Source organism: Hirundo rustica, chromosome 19, assembly GCF_015227805.2.
Source record: "Hirundo rustica isolate bHirRus1 chromosome 19, bHirRus1.pri.v3, whole genome shotgun sequence".
Classification (NCBI taxonomy): Eukaryota; Metazoa; Chordata; class Aves; order Passeriformes; family Hirundinidae; genus Hirundo; species Hirundo rustica.
Window position 1 is genome coordinate 3,524,659 of NC_053468.1, and position 14,056 is coordinate 3,538,714.

The 14,056-nt window shown below is 53.0% G+C and overlaps 2 protein-coding genes across 2 annotated transcripts; one reads left to right on the plus strand and one right to left on the minus strand.

The window, feature by feature from the left end:
* Positions 1–572: 572 nt before the first annotated feature.
* TTC19 (tetratricopeptide repeat domain 19) lies at positions 573–4,298 on the minus strand. Its single transcript, XM_040082817.2, has 11 exons — positions 4,142–4,298; positions 3,652–3,918; positions 3,508–3,581; positions 3,327–3,437; positions 3,196–3,234; positions 2,630–2,686; positions 2,355–2,416; positions 2,126–2,220; positions 1,786–1,940; positions 1,335–1,497; positions 573–880 (listed from the first exon to the last, which is right to left on the minus strand). The coding sequence occupies exons 1-11, from the start codon at positions 4,296–4,298 to the stop codon at positions 747–749; spliced, it is 1,314 nt and encodes a 437-aa protein (XP_039938751.1). The 3' UTR covers positions 573–746.
* Positions 3,887–13,815, plus strand: ZSWIM7 (zinc finger SWIM-type containing 7). The gene is made up of 6 exons (XM_040082278.2): positions 3,887–4,054; positions 4,559–4,658; positions 6,351–6,372; positions 8,715–8,817; positions 13,054–13,158; positions 13,550–13,815. The coding sequence occupies exons 2-6, from the start codon at positions 4,580–4,582 to the stop codon at positions 13,664–13,666; spliced, it is 426 nt and encodes a 141-aa protein (XP_039938212.1). The 5' UTR covers positions 3,887–4,054; positions 4,559–4,579; the 3' UTR covers positions 13,667–13,815.
* The last annotated feature ends 241 nt before the right edge of the window (positions 13,816–14,056 follow it).

The window sequence follows — 14,056 nt, forward strand, 5'->3', positions numbered from 1 at the left end:
GGTTTGTACACAGCATCTTTTCCAACAGGAAGCCTCAGCATTCAAGCACTGACCTAGCCAAGAGAGGAGGACAACTCTGGCACTCCGTGTGCTCTCCACGGAGCCAAGTGTTTTATTTCTGACAGCAGCTCTGTGTGGTCACAGCCTCACCCCTCCTCTGAGAGGACAAGTTCTATCTTTGGATGCCAAATGAAGAAATACACTTGATCTTCAGGCAACCTGTCAGACCAGGACAGGGAGCTAGAGCTGTGTTGCAGGGCAGGTAGAGCCTGGGAAATGCTCTGCCGAAGTTCAAACACGCTGAACCGCAGCACTGGTAAAAGTATAAACCCCTGTTGTGCTGTGCAACATGTAAAGAGTGAGACAGTTCCTGCCTGTTCCTTTTTGAGACTTGCTCTCCATGTTTTGAACCTGAACACTTCTGGGGGCAGCAGGAGTAACAAACTGCTGCTCCTTGACTCTTAACACAGGTATTAATAGCGGGCCAGACTTGCACTTAGGCAGCCAAAATTAAATCACTTAGCACAGTAGGTCAGTCAAACCACACACTACAACACCACAAATTCACACAGTTAAGATTTCACACCTTTATTTTGGGCTGTTAGTAGCAGCCCTTCCTCTTAAGCAGTCCTGAAACTCCTCATTGCTGTTTCTCTGGAGAATTGCACCGAGCTGCTCCCACACTGCCTGTGCTGACCAACCCTTGCTGCCTTCAGCCACCTCAAGGTTGGACTCTGTGGCCAAATTTATTTGGAGCCCTTTCTCCTTTTGGCCAGCTCAGCTAGTTCCTCCTGGATATGCTGGACAGAAGCAGCATCTCCCTTCTGCTGTGCCTGCTTGAGAGCTTCTTTGTACACTTGTTTTGCTTGCAGGAAATCTTCTGTAGCAAGAGGGAAAAGAGGCTTGGCCACCCAGTTCCATCTCCCATTTTCAGAGCCCCCTCCTGACGCTGATCACGTGCAAAGGACAAGGACTACCTGGAACACAACAGGATCTAGGGAGGCTCAGAAAACATCCTGCCAGGTTGCCAACTCAGAGAGCTGGAGAGCAGCAGTGATGATGGGACCTGGTGCTGCTTCAGCATTAAAATCTCACAGGAACAAATCTCATGCATGTCTTCTGTCCTTTTGGAAAAGTTACTGGACACAAAGAACATGGGAAACAAGATCCCCTGGCAACCTTTTGGGTCAGGCTAAATTCAGTTTGTGACAGCAATTCAAAGTCAGACCTGCTGCCAAAACTATAACTAATAACCCCAAACCAGCACTGTAGTGAGACCCAGATCTCTGCAGTCAGCACAAGCTCAGTGACAGGCTGGGCATTTATTCACTGACCTTTGTGCATCAGGATCGCTGCCAGGTTATTGAGCACCATGTGCTCCTCGGGGTGCTGAGTGTCCCTTGCCAGCTGTGCCGCCCTCCTGCTGTAGGCGTGCGCCTCCTCGTAGCGTCCCTGAGCGTCCAGCACCGTCGCCAGGTCGTTCAGCAGCACCACACTCTGCACCACGAGGTAAAAGGGAACCTTGTGGAGCAGCCTGGGGCAGCAGAAGCGCCACATTCATTCCCTGTCACGCCAGTTAATGCAGTATTTCCTAGAGAAGCGTTTGGTAAGGAAGTATCCTGTGTTTCTGTATTTCTGTATTTGCATGCTCGTCCTTCCGGGCAGGAAAACAGCCCCAGGCAGTGCTGGCCATGTCTGATGGCAGCAGAGCTGCTCCAGGGCTGCCTCATTCCCTACGGATCTGCCCTTCCTTCCCTCAAGTCCAGCTACTGCTGTACAAATCACCTGTGGATGAGTTTCTCCCTGAACATCATTTGATATCTGCAGAGCCTTCTCATACATTTCTTGTGCTGCTGAGAGCTCGTTGATGTTCAGGAGGTAGCGGGCGTAGGAGTCCAGGCTCATCCCCAGCAGGAGCCGGGTGTTGGCCTTTTCTTCAGCTGCAGAGAGAAGTGATCACTGCCACAGGATCCAGCAGGAACCTCCATCCTACCACAGCAGGAAACTCAGGCAGTGCGAAGACAACGGATAGACATGAAGATGGTGCTTAGGCAATACAGAAACATCATCAAGGACAGGGAAACGGAGAAAAGATGGGAAGCCTTTGGCAGACAAGGCTGCTCACCTGATAAGACATCCTCAGGCAAGTCCTTCTGCTTGGCAATCTTCTCCTCTAAGGTCAGGATGCAGAACTGGTAGCCAGCTACGGCTAATTTGTGCCTGCAAAGTGCAAAGCAAAGCTCCTTCCATCCCTGAAGGATCCCTCATTAAAGAGCCTCTGCTTGGCCACCCCACCACCACTGCAAAGCTGAGACGGAAGCAGATGACACCTCCGTTCTCACTCTGAAACTCACTGTTTCTGAGCAGCGTAGATGCTGGCCAGCTTGAGGGACATCTCAAGGATGGCGTTGTCATCCTGCCAGGAGGACACACAATGCAACTGTTACTCTTCTTGCACATCCCCAACAGAAACATTACTTTGTCAGAGAGTTGAGACCTTAAAAATCCCCATCTTGTTGCCTCCAGTGCTGCCCTCCATTACAGTATTGGCAATTTGCAGTAAGAGGCATGACAGCACAAGAATATGGTAAAGAGAAGGGCACCAATGGAAGCCTGTCTCCGAACGTACCTCCTTTGTGTCCCCTGCAAGCATATAGCTCATAGTTGCTTTGTAGAGCTTCTCTGCCTGAAACAAGAATTTTGAAGAGGATACCAAGGAACGATGGCATTTAAAACAAAACAGAGGCAAACTACGGAAAGGGACCTGGCTCAAATTTGTTGCATTTACACTACACCAAGACCAGTCAGAAGTGAAAGGCTGACCAGGGCCCAGTGGTACTGAACCAGTGCATCCTTTCAGTTTCTCCTGGAGCACTGCCGCAGCAGCCAGGCCTTTACCCTGTCTGTGAGCTCAGGGCTTTCCCAGATTCTCCCTGGAGCAGCCATCTCTGTGCTCAACTGCAGCATTTCACAGTAAGAAGTATTCCTTCCCTTACACACCGTGTTGGAGCCCAAAATTTAACTGTGAGAGCACCTTTCTTAACCTGCTCATGGACTGCAGCCCTGAGCTGGATCATTCTGCCTTGCACTGGGACACCTCTGAGCCTGCGGCTTTTGCCATCACCCCACACCTTCAAGACCGTGCGCAACACGTCGACCTCTAAAAATTCCGAGGGAAAAACCGGAGTTACTCACATTGTCCAGCTGTCCCTGCATGTAGGCCACGTTCCCCATCTGGAAGAGACACACAGCGCTCAAACTCCACCAAGGCAACGCGGACGCGCCTCAGCCGCTTGTCCTTCTCTCCCGCCCGGCCGGCTGCTCACCATGCTGTAGGTGTAGATGATGGCCTGCCTGTTCTCCTCGCGGTGCGCCCGGCGCAGGGCCTGGTGCAGGAGCCGCTCGGCCTCGGCCAGCTCGCCCTTCATGGCGCTGAGCTGCGGGGGCACCGGGGCCGCTCAGCGCCGGGCGCCGCGCCCGCACCGCCCGCACGGCCCCGCGCCTCACCTTGGCTCTCTTCAGCAGCAGGACGATGGCGTCCTCGCCGTCCTCCTCGGCGTCCCGCGGGAACAGCGAGAACCCTGCGGGGACAGCGTGCTGTGGGTGCCCGGTGCCGGCGGCGCCGCGCCCGCCGCCCGCCGCCCTTCTCACCTCCCAGGAAGGCCAGGGCAGCGCCGGCCGGCCGTGCCCAGCGCGACCGCGCCGGCCCCGCGCCGCCGCTGTGGTGTCCCCGGTGTCCCGGTGTCCAGGCGGGCCGGGGCAGGGCGGGGCAGCGCCGGGGGCACAGCCGGGACAGGACCCGCGGCAGCGCCGCCATCTCCAGCGGGCCCTTTAAGAGCGCGCGCGCCGCCAGTGACGTCACCGCGGGCGCGGGGCGGTGTCGTGACGTCACTCCCGGAGCGGGAACGAGCCCGGGCTCTGCTCCCGTCGGGAACGGCACCGGGAGCGGGAATTGGGGCGGGAACGGCACCGGGAACGAGCCCGGGCTCTGCTCCCGTCGGGAACGGCACCGGGAGCGGGGCAGGGAGCGGCCCCCCCCTCTCTGCCCGCCCTGGTGAGCAGCGCCCGCAGCGCCCTGGGCGTGCCGGGCCCCTCAGGACACGGGGCGGGAGCGAAGATGAGGAGGGGGCTGGAGAATCACCCAGGAAGGGCTGAGGGAGCCGAGGCGGCAGAGAGGGAACCTCATCCGTGTGTGGGGGTGACAGGCGGCTGCACCAAGCTCTGCTCGTCCGGCAGCGGCACCGGAGGAAGGGGCAGGAGCTGATGGCCGGCAAGTGCCACCTGGGCGTGAGGAACATCCTCTGCCTCCCACGGGAGCTGTGGTTGTGTGGGGGCGTCTCTGAGAGACCCGTGTGGGTGTGAGGAATCCTCTGTTCCCAGAACATATTTAAAAAAAAAAAAAAAAAAAAAAAAGTTGCTTTTAAAACATTTTAAAGGATGCTGTTCCTCGGCCTGGGTGCTGGGTTGGGATGGAGTGCTCAGATAACCCCTCCCGGTGCTCAGTGTCCACCGTGACCCTGAAGATTTCCCACTGTCTGCTGTCCTGTCTCGTTTCCAGGGATGATCCCGTGCCAGTGGGATGGACAGGAGCACCTTGCCAGCAGTGGCAGAAGAGCTCTTGAGAGAGATCAAAAAGGCTTTTCAGGAGACCTCGCAGGGTATGTGAAGGATCCCAGCAGGGAGCGGGGCCTGTCACACTCCCAGGGAGTCTTGAGGGTCCTTGTTCTCCCCTTTTTTACCAGACCCCGTTGTCTCAGGGGTGTCCTTCACCTTTCTGTCCTTTTTTTGTGACAAGAGATGGGTGTGAAGCGCAGATAATGAAGAGCAGCCCTTTCTCAAATTCAAAAATCACGCCAGTTCGAACTCTTTTTAATGTCAGACTTTGGGATAATGCTGCTTCTTAGAGCTCCTGATGCACGTGGTCATAATTGAGGGATGACAAATTAATGCCTCCGGGCAGGAATTCTGCTGTGCCCGCTGCGCTGCTGGCTCTACACTCACCAGTCCCAAAGCTGGAGTTGGAAAGGGAAATTCCCCAAAGCCGTTGCCTGGCTGACCGGCAGAGGGGGCGTGCTGGTGATCCCAGGGCGAGGAACAACTTCCCCGGTGCTTCAGTGAAACGAGCACAAGGCAGCAGTGAAATCCTGGCCAGTTCCAGCAGCTAGTTAAAAACAATTACCTTTGCTGGATCTGTGCTTAGAGAATATTAATGCTTGTGTTTACTGGATGAGTTGCACAGAATGGCTCTTCCCAAGGAAAGTGTCTGCTGAAGGAATATTTTTAACTGCACAAAACCTAAACAAATAAGAATTCAGATAAATCTGTCTTGAGCACTACGTGGGAGTGAGGAATGGGCAGAAACTTTGTGTCTAAACTGTCGGAGTGAGCCCAGGGACAGCTTTTTGGCACACTTGCTCTATGGCTCCTGTCAGGTTAGAGTAGATCCAAAATCTACATGTGACTTTTAAAAGAGCTTTATAAATCCTGTTGTAAACTAACAACAAAAAAAATAGGTTCACATCCCTTTAAAGATGTCCTTCTTAAAGCAGCAGTGTGGTACTAAAGCACACATTGAGACAGAGCTGTGGAGACAAAATGGTTGATCCTTTTGCAGAATGAAATTCAAATAAAGCTGGAAAATTCAAACCAACAGTGCAAGTCATGGAGAGTATTTTGAATTGTTGGAAGAAAAGGATTTTTAAAGTCAGAAGTCCAGATCTTCCAGTGGGATATAGAGACAGAGTACACTGTGTCCCCTGGGTGATAACAGATCAGAGTGGACAAGCAGAGCTGTCAGCTTCCACAAACACTGACTGCTGTGCTTGAGTGTAACTTTCCATCTCAACAGAGGTTCCAATAAATGAAGACACAATGTTTCAGTGGGCTGGATGAAAAGCCATAAACCAGTGGCGCCCTGCAAGACGGGGCTGGGAAAAGAACAACATTTTTAAAGTTGTGATGCCAGAGTTCTCAAGTCATGCCAGGAGAGTTTCAGGGAAAATAATAATATATATTTTTAACCAGCTTCTTAAAGTGACAGAGTGAGATGCTGAGGCCTCCTGCCTTTTATTGTGTGCTTTGGAAAGTAGGATGTCACAAAAGAAAGTACATTTGGGCTTCTGCATTTCTTTTTAGAATGAAGCCCTGTGGTTGTGATTGCTTGACTTGGTAAGTGCCTTAGCACTGCCATCATGGATCACTTTGCTGCTCCTTGTTGTTTTTTTGGTGGCTGGAGAGGATGTTGAGAGCTCTGCAGTCCTGTGTGGCCTCTGGGTGAATGTTTGGGGGACAGTAACCCCTCTGTGATGTGAAATTCTGCAAAATCACGTTTCCTTTTCTTTCTGTTGCAGTTCCTGATGACCTGCTGCTGGGGTGAGTGTCCTCTGCTTCAGTTCCTGCCCGTGTCCTGCGGCAGGGCAGCTGGTGGCCAGCTCTCATCATGGTTTTCCCCTGTGTTTGACCAAGTGCTGCTGAAACACTAAAATGCTGGTGGTTTTGATGGTAGTGCAAATGAAGGTTCTGAAGGTTTTTTTTTCACAGAGATTCACAAAATTATCTCTGTATCATCGCATCTGCTGTGATGACTTGCTCTAATTTAAACCCAGGGTATTTAACCTGAGCTCTGAGTCCAGCCTCAGGTCTGAAGTAGTTTGCTGTGGGAGTGGATTGTGCTCCAGGGTGATTCACCGCTCTGCTTCCTGCCACTGAGAGCACCCTGAGCTCACTCTTGTTTGAGTCATGGGCACCTGTGGTAGAGAGGGAGAAGTGTCCTTATCATCATCCTGCAGAAGGGAATTGTGAACTTGGAGGTTGAGTTCTCTTCTGTTTGGGGGCAGTCTCAGGTCAGCTTTGTCACCCTTGTGAATACTTCAGTCATTCCCAGCAGTGACCTAAGAAATCCACATTTCACAACTTCAGCCCCCACCAGCTGGTAGAAAAGGGACTGTCACAGTGAAAGTGACTTTTCAGATTCATCTGTAACCTTGTGTTCCTGCCTGCCAGGGGATGAGATCACCCTTCAGGCCTTAATGCCTTTGTGTGAAAGTTATCTGACACAACACCTGTGAAGGGTGTGCTGACTCCCTCTCCTGGGAGCACAGTGAAAGGTGGGTTTAGGTTTGAAAGCTTTTGTTTCCTTCTCCTCAGAAAAGAAAAGAAAAGAAAAGAGGAGGAAAGAAATCCCCTTGTTGAGTTTAATTATGGTTGGGTGGTAACTCTTGGCAGCCAGATTTCCATCAACTCCCTGCATCCAGCAGCTCAGAAGTATTCTGATTTAATTTCCCAATCTCTTCCAAGTCTCCAAAGTCCTTGAATTTCCTGTGGGCATTTCCTGTTGAACTGATCAAATTATATACACAAGAAAAGAATTCCCTAAATTTGAAAAGAGTTCCTGAAACTCACTGAACTCAGCCCCCTTATAGTCCCAAACCTAATCATTGAGGAATGTCTTACATTAGGCGTTCCCCACCCACCTCCTCACGGCCCTCAGACAGAGCCAGCCCTTGCCTTGAGTTTGTGCAAGTTTTGGTCTTCCTGGAATCTGTCTGTCTGCTTGGCTGCTTATCAATGGCCTTGACTCAGCCGTGCTGGGGCTCTGCCTTGCTCTGTCCTCCCTGGAGCTGGAAATTCTCCCCTTTCTCTTGGTCTCTTGCTGGTGTCTGGTGCTATCTCTTCATCACTGCTGATTTCCTTGTTGTTTACCCTTGGAACCAATCTAGACTACACAGATTTTTCTCAGCGGGTGAAAGGTCTGTAAAGTTAACTGAGTTGCCCCTGAGCTCTTTGGGAACACTCAGAGCAGCTGGATTTCCTGGTCTAGAATGACTTTGAAGCCCATGAGCCATCTGGACAATAGGCTGAAGGTGCAGATGTCCATATCTAACGCACACCTTATCCTATACCCCTGCACAGCACCAGCAGGAGATAAAATCCCCCTTTGGGATGTGCAGTGATCCCCATCTCAGACACTCCCTCATCCATAAATGCTGTGCATCCATCCCTGCAGGTGTCCTGCCTGAAAGGGAAAGGGTTTTTAGGGAGAGTGGAGGGGCACCAGGCACGTGCTGCCCCTGGGTGTTTATCTGGAATAACTCTGTTGTCTCTGAGCCCTGCTGTAGCTGGGTCACAGATGTAAAACTGATGCTATCTGTGTGTTTCCATGCGCAGGGGAGTGTCTTGAGTAATTCCCTGATGCTCTCCAGCTTCCTCCTGATGCAGTTTGGTGGGTAGAGAAAGGATAATTTATCCCTCAGTTGTGACTGTGATGGAGGAGATGTGATCACCACAAAATGATTCACTCGTTCCCCAGGATTGAGCTGACTTCCAAGGGATGAGGAAGGAGCCCCAGTTCCTGTTGCTCCAGGAGCTGTGGATCATCCTTGCACTGCCCTTTCTCCAAGGAGCTGTGTGGTCCATGCCTGGGGGTGGATTCAGGACAGCTGGTCCATCCAAGGCAGCAGATCCTGGCTGTACAGTTGAGGTGTCCCAGAGCAGGAGCCCCTTTTGCCCTCAGCACTGCCAGTCTGGCTCTGTGTGCTCCACTGAAATCCCTCTTTGTGCCTTCGTGCTCATGGGACATTTTCAGTCACTGCAGCAAGGAGAAATGTCTTTTGCAGTGGGCACTTTCTGGGCTCCACAGGGCTGCCTCTGTGCCCTGAGGCTGAGCCAGGTGGTCTCCCTTGGTGCTGTGACTAACAAGAGATGTTCTCTTCCAGGCTGAAGTTCATTTTTGGCCCATCTGCAGTCCCAGCTCTGGATTTGGTGGATCAGCGTTCTGTCACCCGGGTCACAGCCCCCAGTGGAAGGACTCTCTACCAGGTACGTGCTTCTCTTTGCTCTTGCTTTCTGATGGCTTCCAGCTGGCATCTGAGACAGTGTTTTCCTGACCTGCAGAGCATGGATAAACACAGAGAGGACACCAGTGTTTTACAAACTCCTGAAGTGGCCCTGGAGAGCAGCAGCCACGGGCTAGAATTAGAGCAGCACAGTTCAGAACCATTTTCTTTTTGGCTCCCAGCCAGCCAGAGACAATTTATGTGTTTGTGGGCATCACAGTCAGGAGGAAGTTTTCCAGGGATTGCTAATTTTGCTTTATTACTCTCATCCTATCCAGCAAAGGAAGTTCTTCCTCTTGAGCAGTTGTACACAACTCAGTGTTATCTGCCGTGGCTGCGTTTCTCTCCCCTCATGACCTGTGCTTGGCAGGGGATCTCTGCTGCCTGGGAGGAAGCAACACAGGCCAAACCCGTGGGTTTCATTCTGGGTCACCGTGGCCAAGGCTGTGGATCACAGAAACATCCCCATGAAATGACATTTTGGGGAGAAGGGCTCCCCTCAGCCCTGAGATCAGTTACAGCACAGGGTGGGAGTGAGCTGAGAGGAGCAGCCTTTGATACTTCCTTCTCACCTTTCTGTGCTGTGCACAATTCCTTGTTCTGTGCTCCCCCAGCACTGGTGGCATCTCTTTTGGGACAGTCTGTCCATGCTGTGAGCCACTGACCAGCTGCATCCATGGCTTCCAGAGTCAGAGGGACACTGCTGAGCCCTGGCTGAGCACTGGGACCCCGTGCCCAAAAGATTTTGGTCAAGAAGCACCAATTCCTTCTCCTCAGCACTCCCAACCCCCTCAGGTAGCACAGCCCATCCAGGGCTGGGCCTGGTTCTGTGCTTTTCACACACCAGAGAAGGAGGAATGTCTTCGCTCACTGCTGTGGCACCCAAGAGGAACATTTCCAAGGAGCTTTTCTCCTCCCCTGGAGGTGCTTTGGGGTCGTGTAGGGTGAGAAAAGGGCTGTGGAGTCAGGCCTGGCCGATGGCACAAACCCTTCTCACGTGTTCAGAGCTTGCACATGGGGGCATGGAGAGGGCTTATCACTGCTGGGGCCATGGAGAGGGCACAGGCCCCTCCAGAGGGACATGAATCATAACCAGGGCTCCAGAACAGCCTTGGATTCCAGCTGAGGGCTTGCCTGTGGATGTTTGGTAAAGCCTAGGAAGCTTCCAGCACCCTTAGACAGCAGCTGCCTTGCTGATTAATTGAATGCTCAAAGGCTTCCCCTTTTTTACTGTTGCTTGTCTGAAAATGCCAGTGGGCAGAGAACGGTCACATTCTCCTTGCAGAGCTTTGTCAGGCCCTGCAGGCTGAGGCAGAGCTTTGCTGGGCACCAGTTAACAATCTACTGATATTAATAATGGGCTCAGCTGGTGCACTCTGAAAAGGAAGAAGTGTCAGAACTGCTCTCCTGCCTCTGGTTTCCCTGTGGAGAAGGAGGGTGAGGGAGTTAATGCAGGACAAACCTCCAGGAAGGAGGGTCCTGTGTGCCTCCAGCTGCATTCCTCCTCAGTGGAGCTTGATTGCTGATTAAGGCCACACCGATGAGTTCATTAACAGAGGAATCTGAAGAGATATTTTCTCTGGGGGTGTGAGGTTGGTGCCATTGTGAAATTCTCCCTCATCGCAGCTGTCTGAGATGCAGAAACAAAGAGCAGAGTTTACCCTTGGGCTGGAGCAGTGACAGGAGCACATCTGGGGTCACAGAAACCGAACCCCTGGCTGGGACACTGCGCTGGAGTCGCTGGCCCTTCATTCCTGTGTGCTGTAGGATTGTGTGGAAATGTCCCCCAGCTGTGCTCCTGGAGAGAGGGGCATCCATGGACACTGCACAACCATCCCTGTTAATTATCCCCCACAAAGTCAGCCCTGCCGTTTGCACCCAGATGTGGTTGAGCTGGAATGTGAGGCGGTGCTTCCACTTGCAGCTGGCTCTGGAGAACTCTTTGAGGCCATGAGGCTGGTTCTGTTGTGAAACTCCTTTGGGTCATTATAGCCAAATCTGAGCTGGTGATAATTCCATATCACCCAGCACATCTCAGGTCCTGCTTCTGGGGAGGAAGGCTCTGCTCAGACAGGCCCTGTGGTGTAGGCAGCTCTTGCCCTCAGGAGCTGAGATGGGAGAAGAGCGAGCCCTTAGTCAAGTGAAAGCTGTGATTTGTCTCTTGATGCCCTTGCTGTTTAGCAGAGGAGCAGCACTGTCCAAGGCCTGGATGCCTCAAAGCTGAGATCATTGCAGGAGAGCCTGGGTGATACCTGCCGTGCTGGGGTCAGGGCTGAGCCCTGCCTGCTGCAGGGGTGGTGGGGCTGGCTGATGGTGGAGCTGTGCTGCACGTGGCACTGTCGAGCTGCAGCGTTTGGGGCACCCTTTCGCTCTGCCCGAGTGGCAGAAATGCTGAGCCGTGGCAGTGAGGCAGGGCTGGCACTCGCGCTGCTCACATCCTGCGCTTTCATTGGGTTCTTCTTTTTTTATTGTGTCTTTTCCTAGAACTGTGTGGCAGATGCCCCACGCTGGAGGGTTTGAGCAGCAGGCCCTGGCACAGGCTGTCTGTCTGCTGTCTGTCTGTCTGTCCACGTGCTGCTGCCTCAGCTGACCCTCCTGTGCTCCCACACCCTGGCAGGGACACCTCCAGGGGGATTTTTCCTCATTGAGGCCCAGGGATGAGGAGAGCAGAAGGAAATCTCACCTCAGGGCCAGGGGAGCACCCCAGGCTGGGCTGAAGCTGGCCAGGAACAGAGGCACCTTTTTCTCCCACTCTTGGGATTTTAGATTTTTGCCTTATTAGGCAGAGGCTGTGTTCTTGCCATCTAGGTCAGGATGGGGGAACACTGAGCTCAGCCCAAATCTGGCAGTGTCTGTCTGTGGCTTCCCCCCCTCCCCAAAGGAAAACACTTCTGAAGGGAAGGCACCATCGGAATACTTCATCTTGGAAAAAACAATCAAAGGGGCTACAGGAAAACAAACTTATCACAAGTGAAACAAACAGCCTGCAATAAAAGGAGGGACCCAGGGTAAAGGCCAGACTGAGGGAAAAAAAAAATCCCCTGAAATGGGAATGTGAGTTTTGTGTCCTGGATCTGCTGGGAGTGAGAGGGACTTTGAGGCATTGGCACTTCTGTTGGGGAGCCTAAACGTGTGGATGTTCCCTGGTGGGCAGAGGGTGCAGGGAGAGCTCCAGGGAACAGGGGAAGGCTCCCTTGGAAGTGCAGCTTTGGACAGTGAGGGACAATGTTCCTCTGGAGGGGCTTGGGAATGTCCTGGAGGGGAGCAGCACTCTGCAGAGCTCCACTGCCTTTTCACTTTTTGTGTTTTTGGATTTAGGGGTGAGTGTGCCACAAACCAGCCAGAGTCTAAAGCCTGAGCTGGGAGAGGGCTGTGATGTGCCCTGTACCCTGTGCCACTTGTTCTGCTCCTGCAGATCCTTCTCTTCCCATAGGCTGGGCCCTTAAAGTAGTTTCCTAAAAGCTATTTCCCAGTCTTGAAGAGACCAAAAGAGAAACAATAATCCATAGGCTGGCTTTCCTATATCCTGCAGTCAGCTCCAGCAGCTCACAGATTTCTCCATGCTGGAAAAAAATGCTTCCCTCACCTGTTTGCTGTCCGTGGTGCCTCGGTACCGGCCTTGCAGGGAACAGCATGTGGGAAAAGCAGGCAGTGCTGTTCCCAAAGCAGAGATGGAGCAGGGAGGCTTCTCTGGAGACTTCAGCTTTGTTTATTCAGGCAGATCTGGATTCCAGTAGCTGCAGCTGGTTTTGAGAGCAGAGCAGCCTTCAGTGGTGGGGAAAGGAGAGGCCTCCCTGCGAGTGCTCAGTGCTGCTCTCCTCCTGTCCCCAGCCCCGTGGTGGCTCTGGGTTCACACCTGGGCTGTGTGTGACAGGAGCCTTTGCCATTTCCACCTCTGAGCCTGCCAGTGCTGGGAGGGAGCTCGCAGGAGGGGCTGGCACTCCACAAGAGCTCAGGGAGTGGTGCCACTGCTTTTCCTGGTCCTTTAGAAGCAGACAAGTCCCTGGGGCTGAGATCTGCTGGAAGCACAGGTGCAGGACACCCTCAGCTGCAGGGAGAGAAGCTTCTAGAGACCATGAGAAACCTGAGGAGCTTCAAGCTTAGATGGGTCCCTGCAGTGTTTGGGGACACTTCTGTACTGTGACATCTCCCCCTGGCTGCTGGGTCACAGAAATTAAAGTGAATCCTGCCTCTGACTCCTCATCTGCCTCTGTTTCAGGTCCTTGGAAGCTCAGGCAAGCTCTACACCTGCTACAGCTCCTGCCACTTCTGCACGTGCCCTGCCTTTGGGTTTTCAGTGTTGCAGAAGAGTGAGAGCCTTCTGGTGAGTTCTCTGCCTCAGCCTGGGGCTGGCACGGGGAGGGGGAACGGCTCTGCTCCTTGAACCTGAAATTTCCAAACAAACACGAGTGTGGAGCTGGCCACGCAGGCTGAGCCTGAGCCACCGTGACACTGGGCTCTGAGAGCCCCAGGTTTGGGGTGCAGGGTGCAGGGAGGGCTTTTGGGGGGTCAGCAGTGGTGGGGAGGGTGCCAGGAGCCAGGATCTGTGTGCCAGATCCCTGCATGGCACTGTCCTGCTGGCAGAACTTGGGGACACTGGGCACCACCCGTGCCAGGGGTGCTGGGCACTTCACTGAACACGTTTTGGCCAGGATGAATTCCTGGTGCACACAGAGCCTGACGTTCCGGCCTCGCTCCTGCTGTTAACTTTGCAGTGCAAACACATCCTGGCTGTCTACCTCAGCCAGGCCATGGGAGCCTGCCAGGAACTGGCTGTGTCCGAGGAGCAGCTCACAAACATCCTCCTGGCCGAGGAAGAGGATGAAGGATGAAGGATTTGGATCACTCCTGGCTGTGTAGCTGCCATTTTTAATATCTACAAGGCTGTCAAATTCTCATTGTGGCTGGTGGATTTCTTCCTGTGCTGCAGCCAAGCGTGACATTAATTAGCAGCCTGGCACTGATAAATGAATTAATTAGGCCTGTGTTGACTTCACTCTCGTTTATTTCTGCTGGATTTGGGATTTCTGAAGATGTTTGAACCAATCTGTAATAATTGTGATGTGAGGATGCAAACAGTCCTGCAGGTCTCAGTCATCCACAGATTAAAGAGCTGCTGTGGCTCTTTGCAGGTGGCAGCTCAGAGCAATTTCTGATTTTTCAGTGGCAAACCTGGTCCAGGGACTAGGGCAGGGACCCTTCAGCGCCCTGAGACTGGTGGC

Coding starts and splice junctions, on each gene's coding strand:
- TTC19 (XM_040082817.2), bottom strand. CDS start 4,298: ATGTTCCTCACGCCCAGGTGGCACTTGCCGGCCATCAGCTCCTGCCCC. Junction 3,438..3,507: donor TGCTGCTGAAGAGAGCCAAG/GTGAGGCGCGGG, acceptor GTGCCCCCGCAG/CTCAGCGCCATGAAGGGCGA. Junction 2,417..2,629: donor TTGCAGGGGACACAAAGGAG/GTACGTTCGGAG, acceptor TCCTCCTGGCAG/GATGACAACGCCATCCTTGA.
- ZSWIM7 (XM_040082278.2), top strand. CDS start 4,580: ATGGACAGGAGCACCTTGCCAGCAGTGGCAGAAGAGCTCTTGAGAGAG. Junction 6,373..8,714: donor CCTGATGACCTGCTGCTGGG/GTGAGTGTCCTC, acceptor GTTCTCTTCCAG/GCTGAAGTTCATTTTTGGCC. Junction 13,159..13,549: donor AGAAGAGTGAGAGCCTTCTG/GTGAGTTCTCTG, acceptor TTAACTTTGCAG/TGCAAACACATCCTGGCTGT.